Raw genomic sequence first — 9,628 nt, 5'->3', positions numbered from 1 at the left:
CTTGATGCTTTTTAACTATTGTATTAACTTGCTGAGATTTAGAAATACTGTTTTAAAAAAGAAAAAAAAAGACTTTTTTAATTTCTGTATTTTTTTCTGTATTGTATCCTCATGGGACATTAGGGGTTTTATATGGTAAGCACACCTGAGGTTTTGGTAAGAACATTATCAAATATATATCCAGACGATTCTTCCCTAGAAGAAAAACAATCTTTACACCTGATAAAATATTTTGAAAAGAGAGGTGTTTTTTTTTTTCCTTTACTGGTGCTGAAAGGATGGATAATGAGGAAAAAATAAAACTGTGAGGCTCAAGGCTGGTGTTCTCCACTCATTTAAGTGAAAAGCTGTGCTGGGCCCTGCTCTGACTCCAAGGGGCTAGGCGGCCAGGCGGGGCTATGGGGAGACCACTGTGGGGGGCCTGCCTTTCCTGCCTCTCCCCACAGGATGGGCACAGCCTGAGTCTGCCCTGAACCACCAGGAAACCAGGCCCCTTGGGTTCTCTTACTCCCTCTGGAACTGGGAGTAAACAGCAGAAGGGCACCTCGAGTGTGGGAAGAAACAAGGCTGGGGCCTCCTTGGGACTCTCTGACCTTCCCTGGCAAGGCAATGTCGGGGTGACTGCACTCATACCCATCCGCCCCAGACTTCTAGGGAACGAGGTCCTTCTGCTAGAAGGGGGGCACACGGGAAAGGGCCGTACCTCTTGGCTCCCTTCTGATGGCTGGTGTCCTGGGTCTGCCTCTGAGGAACTGCTTTGGGGCAGCCTCCTCCCTATCCTCTGAAAAGCAGCCTGGTGTCCAGGTGCTGGTCTTGGTCACCTGCTGGTGCTGCACATGGAGGCCAGACCCTTACAAATGCGGATTGGTGCCACTACTTAGCAAGTGAAAGGGTCTGAACTCGGTCCTCAGCCTGGCCCTGCCAGGGTCTTCAAGGCCTGGGGCCCAGCCATAAGTCAGCGACTCTGCCCCCAGAAGCCCCTCCTAGCTGAAGCAGGCAGGTGGGACTCAAAGGTTCCCAGTGCAGGCCAGGCTAGGCCAGCTCCCACGAGAGCAGCATGCCCGCCCCAGCACTGCATAGCCAAGAGCAGCCCAACCTGCCCAGCCCAGTCAACTCTGGCTCCACTCCCTGGTTGGGCAGGAGGGACGCTGTAGCCTTGGAGCTTTCTGAGCACTTCATAACCACTGCAGGGTGGGCTCCTTGGCCCCTCCTCAGCTCCAGAGCCATCCCCGCTTCCCACCACATCTGGAGCAAGGAGCCGCAGTGCAAAAACACAAAAAGGGAAGAGGTCTCCTCCAAGCCCAGAGGCCAAGCCGGGCCCTGAAAGGAGAGGCGTCTTCACCTTCCTTCACAGAAAGCCACACCATTTAGAGCCTGGCGCCCTCCGCCACTTTATTTCTCAACAAGTGAGGGTCAGCACCCACGGTCCAGGGCATCTGAGAGCGTGAAATCCACGGTGACATCTCCAGTGTGGGGGTGGAACTCCACGGTGTAGGTGATGGTCTGGGGGCCACCTGGTGGCACTCTGGGGTCTAGTGTGGTGTTGAAGAAGTACACGGCCTGCTTGCAGTGGGGGTTCCAGCAACAGTACCCCTGCAGGGGTAGCAGCAAGAAGGCGGTGAGGGCTTCTGACACCCCAACGCCCTCCTGGCCAGCCTCCAGCCCAGGCAGCTCACGGTGGGAAGCTGCTGTTCAGGGCCAGGTGACCTGGGGCCACTGAGGAGTTATCATCTGGCTGAACGTGCCAGGAACACCCGGAGCGCAGGCGGGTGGCACGGCGGCACCTGCTCTCGGGGCCGGCCCACTCTGGGACCCGCGCACACAGCACTACCTTGTCCTCTGCAGGCTTCAGGAGGCCGGTGCTGACCGTGCTGTCTGGGGTCAGGTGGTATTCCATCCACAGGACGGCCCCGTGGCTCCTCCCGGGCCTGGGGGTGAGGGTGGGATGGGGGGTGGGAATGTTGGGCCAAAAACAAACAGCCGCATGAGAGACTGGCTAAGCATGGTCATGGCTCCCCTCTGCTTTTCAGAAACCTCTCGTCTCTTCCACTTCCATCCTGCCCAGTTAGGAGGCTCCTAACACTCCACCTAACTAAAGGCAACTCAGTAAAATGCTGAGCAAGAAGAGCCACAACCCAAAGCTCCCACTCACTCCCCACAGCCTGGCCAAATACTTAGAGTAACCCTGGGGCAGGGCCAGCTTGCTGCCGTACCAGCCTCCTCGGCCTGAGGTCACAGAAAGGTTTGGCTCAGAAGGCTCAGAGAGGAGTCCAGGCATCAAAGTCTAGAAGATCTCTCCCAGATACTCTGGATGGCAGGCACAGATGGGCAACTGCCCTGCCTCCCCCTTGTCACAGGAGCCCAAAGGGGCTCTGGGCTCACGGCCTCCACCCAGTTAGAAGAAAGTTTTTCCTCCGGGAAGAAGCAGCCCCTCCCCATGAAGGGAGCTAGAGCTGGAGCTGGATGGGCCTGACCACGCATAACAACAACAGCCCCTGCCAATTCCTAACCTGCTTTAATTCCCAGGAGAGTTCAGGAATATGATCCAATGGGTAACCATAGCAACCAAATTCACATTTCTCTGCAGCTGTGTGTAACATGCTGCTTAGCTCAAAGGGAGCCTCAGATGTGGGAGGATCTGAGAGAGCCCACTCTGGCTTGCTCTCCCCCCCAGAAGCTGTGGGGACCCACTATACACTCAGGGCCACTTCAGGAAGGGCAAGGCTGAGACAAGGACAGCCATCCCACCCACATGAAAGTGGCCAAAGTAAGTGCTCAACCACTCGGGCAATAACTATGAGAAAGCAACCCTGCCACTTCCCCCACTCCCCCCACCTTGGAGCCCACACTCACCTCCTCAGCTCGATGGCACCCTCAGCACAGATGGGCTGCAGGGGGACTGGCTGCCGAAAATCAAATGTCAGGATCTGCTGGGGCACGGAGCGGCTGCAGCATGGGTACTCCCACAGCGGGTGGGGCTCGGCCTCCTTGCTCTCCCTGAAGTCGAGGGCGTGCTGAGAAGGGAAGAGGAGGCAGGGGTGTGCAGAGACAGAGCCGGGCAGCCAGGGAACAAGGGGCTCATGTCCTCGTCTCCAGAATTTATCTATGCCAGTGGCCCCTAACCTCCATGGCCCTGGTCCCTCAGGGTAATTGCCACGGTCACGTGGGGGCAGTGGGTCCTCACAAAAGACCACAGGTGCCTAGCTTGACCAGCTGGCTTCTGTTCCTGTCACCACTCACAAACCGTTTCCTCGGTAAGTCACTCTAAGCTTCATTATCTCCCTTTTAAAACTGGATGAGTGGGAATTCCCTGGTGGCGCAGTGGTTGAGAATCTGCCTGCCAATGCAGGGGACACGGGTTCGAGCCCTGGTCTGGGAAGATCCCACATGCCGCGGAGCAACTGGGCCCGTGAGCCACAACTACTGAGCCTGCACGTCTGGAGCCTGTGCTCCGCAACAAGAGAGGCCACGATAGTGAGAGGCCCGCGCACCGCAATGAAGAGTGGCCCCCGCTTGCTGCAACTAGAGAAAGCCCTCGCGCAGAAACGAAGACCCAACACAGCCAAAAATAAATAAATAAATAAATAAATAAATAAATAAATAAAGGAGTTCCTTTAAAAAAAAAGACGTATTAAAAAAAAAAAAGAGAGAATCTGCCTGCCAATGCAGGGTTCGATTCCGGGAAGATCCCACATGCCGCGAAGTAACTAAGGCCGTGCGCCACAACTACTTAGCCTGTGCTCCAGAGCTGCCAAGCCACAACTACTGAGACCGCGAGCCACAACTACTGAAGCCCGTGCACCGCAACGAAGAGTAGCCCTCCGCTCGCCGCAACTAGAGAAAGCCCACGCGCAGCAACGAAGACCCAACCCAGCCAAAAATAAATAAAATAAAATAAAGTAAAATAAAATAAAATATAAAACTGGATGACACTGCCCATCTCATGAGCTACCTTGAAGACCAACTGTCTATACTGATGAAAACACCTGTCATTTGGACACTTGCCCGTTCAGTGACCCTTTCTGAGCACTACAGCTGCCAGATCACCCCCATACAAGGCTCCCAGTCTAGAGGGAGACAACTGGAAGACAAGTGAACACAGTGCCTGGGGGACACTGACCGGCTGAGAACAGGGCTGGGCAGGAGAGCTGCCCGGAGGGGTGATCTCGAGGCTGCCTCTTGAAGGTTACACAGAAGTTGGCAGCAAAGAGGAGCGTGGACAAAGCCCAGCAGGGAAAGGGCGAAGAGCAGCGCAGAGCGGGCCGAGCAGTGGTGGGGTGACTGCAGGGGTGGGAGTAGGGGCTCAGGGAGCCTTACAGGGTTTTCCCGCAGGGGACAGACAGGGCCGGACTTTGGATCTACAAATTCACCTGGGCTCCCTGCGGAGGAAGGCCGACTGGGAGAGGCAGGAGGGTGCATGGTCAGACAAAGAGAGATCAAAGTGCCCCAGACCAGACCAGACCAGCAGCAGCAGGGGAAGAAAACTGGCTCACAAAGGACCTGATGGTTATGGAACCCAACAACCAACTGCAAGGGAAGGCGAAGACTTGTCTGGGAGGTTGCTGGGGCCCTGAGCCCAGCAGGCAGGTATGAAGTGGCAGCAGGTCTAGGACAGGAGCACTGGAAGGGGCCAGGCTCAGGGAGGGGAAAGAGAAGATGGATTCTGGAAGCATCAGGTCAGAGTGCCTGAAGTCATCTTGGTGGAGAATCCACAGCTCTTAGCTATTTGGTCTGAGCTCAGGAGAGATGCAGACACTGGCCAGCAAAGAGAGAAGATGGGGACAGCTATGGGGGTCTGGGCAGGGGCCTGGGGGAGACCTAGAACACAGGACACATTAGGGGATGAGAAGAGGGGAGGAATCCAGGAAGGAGCCTGAGAAGTGGCCAGGGGGAGCCCGGGTGTGCAGTGATTTCTAGAAGCATCGAACAGTCAGTGGTCTGCTGTGGAGAGGCAGGTAAGATGGAAACTGAAAATGTCCACTGGATTTATTTACTTAAAATATGTTTACACAAGTAATCCACAATCACTGTAGAAAATTGTAAACAGAAAGATAAGCAAAATGAGGAAAATGTTAACCACTTCCTAATCACACAACTAACATTTCGGTGTCCACTGCTCCACCCCTTTTTCTCTGTATGTGTAAATTTTTTTCTAATTAAAAAAAAATTGGGGGGACTTCCCTGGTGGCACACTGGTTAAGAATCAGTCTGCCAACGCAGGGGACATGGGTTCGAGCCCTGGTCCGGGAAGATCCCACAGGCCGCGGAGCAACTAAGCCCGTGCACCACAATTACTGAGCCTGCGCTCTAGAGCCCGCAAGCCACAACTACTGAGCCCACGTGCCACAACTACTGAAGCCCACGCGCCTAGAGCCTGTGCTCCGCAATAAGAGAAGCCACGGCAACGAGAAGCCCGTGCACCGCAACGAAGAGTAGCCCCTGCTCACCGCAACTAGAGAAAGCCCGTGTGCAGCAACAAAGACCCAACACAGCCAAAAATAAATAAATAAATAAGTTTATATTATTAAAAAAAAAATTAATATTGTACACAATTTTTAAAGGTTACTTTCCATTTACAGTTATTACATGTGTGAATTTTCTTAATACATAAAAATGGGATGGTACTCCCTGCCCTGCCCTTCTAACGGGGCTCATGACTCTTCACATCCATCCTGGCCGAGCCAAATATCACTGGCACTTTCAAGACTGCTCTGGGTTCTGGGAGATGCAGACCCTGGTGGCTGACTCGATCCCCTACTGATGTACAAATAACCCTGCAGGACCCTCCTTCCACAGCCCACCCCCCTCCATGCTCAAGCACCTTCCCCTGGAATGGAGTCCCCAGAATGAAAATGGCTGGCTCAGAAGGTTGCCAAAATTGCCTTCTAGAGAGACTGTCCGAAAAGAGAACAAGCTGCTGACATTGGCAGGAATGGTTCCAGTGGCCTGGTGGTGGACGGGCCCCAACCCAAAATTCTGATTCAGGGGTTACAGCCCAGGGCCTAGAATGGCCTAATACCAGCCAGACTTGGAGACCCAATGGCTTCTCATGCTCATGGTGAACCAAGTAGAACGGATACACCTGCCCTCGTTGCCCCCAACAGAGGAGCTCCCTGCACGCTGCCCGCACTGCCCAACCCAGGTCCCTCCATGGAAGCCAAACGTCCCCATCAGAAGCCTGTGGCCATGTGGAGTGGGTGGGTGGGACACTGCGGGTGGGAGCTGTGGCCCTGCCTACCTTAATCATATCATCCATGATGTGCACATCAAAGCCTTCACAGTCACCACAGGGGCTCCGGATCCTCCACAGGTCCTGTAAGGAAGGCACAGCCTTCACTGACACCCACCCGGCCAGGGCACACCAACATCTGCACTCACCCAATGGGGGCGGGTGGGCAGGCACGCCAAGGGTTCTGTGGGACAGCACAGAGATGTCCACGCCCACCCAGGCACACGGAAGTGTGGTGACAAGAGCAGGAAGGGTAAGTGAGGTCAGGCTGGGGGGCTGCCCCAGGTCCAAACCTGAGGCACATCTTGCTGCTCCCGCAGGCCTGGAAGAAATGCCCACAGTTGAAGGGACCCAGAGACACCAAAGACCCAGGATGGTTCCTCAAACCTGTAAAGCCTCCCATGATCCCAAGCCCTCTCCTATGAGGGACAATCGGCCAGAGCTACCAGGATAGTGTCTCTAACTCCCTCCCTGTCCATCCTGAACACCGGTTCATTGGGAAGAGCTCTATCAACCAGTTCTCGAGGCTCTACACCTATAAAGAGAGCGTGAGGACAGGATCCCAGGAGGGGACCAGAGGTGCACTCAGGCCAGTCCACGCCGCATCCTCTGTCTCTTGGACGTATGCCTAGGAACAGTGTCATTCTCCACATTCCCTCTTTGGCCATGAAAACCAGAATTTTCATGGAATCTGATCAAGTGAATAAATAACACAAAAGAAATGCCCAGAAAATTAAGTGATGGAACCACTAAGCTACCAATGGATAAAGCTGTTCTTATCAAAGAAATATCAAATGACGTTCATGCTACATTTCAGGTTAAAAGCATTTCAAAATCCTTTTAATAAAAGATGCCTTTCCCAAAATGACTTTGTGACTGTGGTTCTGCTTTGATGAGAAAATTAAAATGAAGCTTTTCAATTTTTCTCGCATAAAGAAGCTGACTCGCCCATCTCAAAATGCTTTTAACAACTGGAGCCTCAGCTCTCTTTTTTTTTTTTTTTTTGGCCAGAACAGTCACTTTACTAACAGGAAGGGGGGCCAGGCCCCTCGGCCCAGCGTGGCACGGGCTGCGTGTGAGGTATGGTACCAGAACTGGAGCCTCAGCTCTTAATGAGAGCAGAGCAAGCTGCACAGCTTATCTTCTGAAACGCTTAATTTATATCTTAAAATTATTCTGATAAGCCATAATTGTAAAATGACAACACACAGCCATTTCCATTTCATGTGCTTCATTTTTACAAAGGCAAGCCTCTTCTATTCAGCCCTGCAGTGTGATGACAAAGAAAAACAGAGGCCCAGACTATTAAGACCCTAGTTGCTCCATCTGCATCCAAAGTCTTTACAAGAAAACAAGGTCCCCCCCATCCCCCGCCCGAAAACTTCTGGGTGGCCTACCCTGAACTCCACGACCATCATGTGCAGCGAGGCAGCCTGGGGCATCACCACAGCGCCAGGCGCCAGGTGCCTGTCCACAGCAGTCCGTACATACCAGAAGTACAGGTTGTGCCACGGAAGCAGGCTGGTGGTGAAGAACGGCTCACCCAGGAGGAGAGAAACCTGGCGATCAGAGCAAGAAGCAGGACCAGGGCGTCAGAAGGATTCGGCTGAGGAGCAAAGGACAGGTTACAAGTTTCACAGGCACATTCATTCATTCATTCACTCACCCACGCGGTCAGTCAGTCAGTCAACAAGCATGTCAAGGTCTGCACCTGCCCTTGAGGAACCAAAGATGAGAAACAGACATGAGCCCTGCCCTCAGGAGTGCAGAGTGGAAGGGGTAGCAGACAAGGCTGGGGGCCGGCCTCAGAGAGTGCAGTAAGCTCTGACAGAAGCAAGGAAGGGGCTCGTGGAGAGACTCTAGAGGTAAGAGCACAGGGAAGGGCTTCCAGGATGGCATCCTGTAAACCCTACTCAAAGCCTTATCATGACAATTTATTATCAGCGCTGGTCTGTCTCCTTCACCAGGCTCGGAGACCACAGAATTAGGGACAGAGAAGTGGCAGCACAGTATTCCCAGCACAGCACCTGGCCCAGAGCAGATGGTCAGTGAAGGTTTGCTGATTAGATGAATAAATGCATGAACAGGAGACAGAAAAGCAAAGGAGTAGGGATTACAGGCAGAGGGATGGGCAGAAGCAAAAGCAGGGGTGTGAAAGAGAGCAAGGCCCTTTTGCGAGCTTGTCAGATGAGCCGGTGGGGTAGGACGGTAAAGAGCGAGGCCACAGAGGTGGAGAGAAGCCAGGTCACCAAAGGCAGCTGATGACAGGTAAAGGGGACTGGACTCTGCCCTGGAGGCAAGAGGGGATCACGAAAAGCTTTAATCAGGGTTTAATATGAGAAGAAATGTGCTTTAGAAAGATCCCTCAGGAGTTCCCTGATGGCCTAGTGGTTAGGATTCTGGGCTTTCACTGCTGTGGCCCGCGTTCAATCCCTGACTGGGGAACTGAGAGATCCCACAAGCCGCGCAGTGTGGCGAAAAAAAGAAAAAAGAAATATCCCCGAAGTATGCAGGAAGTAGGGAGGCGACCTGCAGGTGGAGCTGGGGACAGGACATGACCTGCGCGAGCACTGCTACAGTCCAGGCAAGGAGGGGGGAGTCTGTGTCAAAGGCAGGAGAAGCAGACAGCAGATGCTGAGGAGCCAGACCACCCAGGGCTGGGCCCAGGCAGACAGGCATCAAGGACAGGGCCAGTCCAAGATGACGCATGGGTTCCTGGATGAGGTGACAGAGATGCAGAAGGAAACAACGAACACAGAAAGGGGTTGGCCCTGTGTATTCCCTGCTCCCCCAACATCGAGGCAAGAACGCCCACTCTCACCACTTCTACTCAACAGTGACCTGGAGTCTAGCCAGTGCACCATATCAATGGCTTTCAGAATTTAAATTTTCCTTCTTTCTCTTTTTTTTTTTCGGCCGTGCCGTGCGGCTTGTGGGATCTTAGTTCCCCAACCAGGGACTGAACTCATGCCCCCTGCAGTGGAAGCGTGGAGTCCTAACCATTGGACCGCCAGGGAATTCCCTAAATATCTTTTTAATCCTCATCTTTAAGGGAAAGAAAGAGCAACTTGTACACGAATGATCAGAGCAGCATCCTTCATGGTAGCCAAAAAGGAGAAACCACCCAAATGTCCATCAACTGTCCATCAATATGGATAAATAAATGTCCATCAGTATGGACAAATAAAATGTGGTATAGCCATACAGTGGAGTATTATTCAGCAGCAAAAAGAAATGAAGTATTGATTTATGCTGTAACATGAACGAACTTTGAAAGAAGCCACCTATGAAGGACTATACGTCGCATGATTCCATTTATATGAAATGTCCAGAACTGGCACATCCATACAGAAGGAAAACAGGCTAGTGGCTGCCTAGGGCTGGGAGGCTGGGGATAAA

The 9,628-nt window shown here is 53.0% G+C and overlaps 1 protein-coding gene across 3 annotated transcripts in view; it reads right to left on the bottom strand.

Annotated features, from left to right (window-relative positions):
* Positions 1 to 1,366: 1,366 nt before the first annotated feature.
* The window catches only part of PRMT7 (protein arginine methyltransferase 7), a 51,172-nt gene continuing 42,910 nt past the window's right edge, over positions 1,367 to 9,628 (bottom strand). For all 3 annotated transcript variants that reach the window (XM_059904812.1, XM_059904814.1, XM_059904813.1), the window contains 5 exons: positions 7,627 to 7,788; positions 6,239 to 6,313; positions 2,854 to 3,014; positions 1,832 to 1,928; positions 1,367 to 1,593 (listed from right to left, as the gene is read on the bottom strand). In XM_059904812.1, the coding sequence (XP_059760795.1) occupies positions 1,414 to 1,593; positions 1,832 to 1,928; positions 2,854 to 3,014; positions 6,239 to 6,313; positions 7,627 to 7,788 (675 nt within the window). In that variant the 3' untranslated portion in view covers positions 1,367 to 1,413. The remainder of the gene's footprint in view (positions 1,594 to 1,831; positions 1,929 to 2,853; positions 3,015 to 6,238; positions 6,314 to 7,626; positions 7,789 to 9,628) is intronic.

This window comes from Balaenoptera ricei, chromosome 19, assembly GCF_028023285.1.
Source record: "Balaenoptera ricei isolate mBalRic1 chromosome 19, mBalRic1.hap2, whole genome shotgun sequence".
Classification (NCBI taxonomy): domain Eukaryota; kingdom Metazoa; phylum Chordata; class Mammalia; order Artiodactyla; family Balaenopteridae; genus Balaenoptera; species Balaenoptera ricei.
This window is presented reverse-complemented; position numbering and strand designations above follow the sequence as displayed.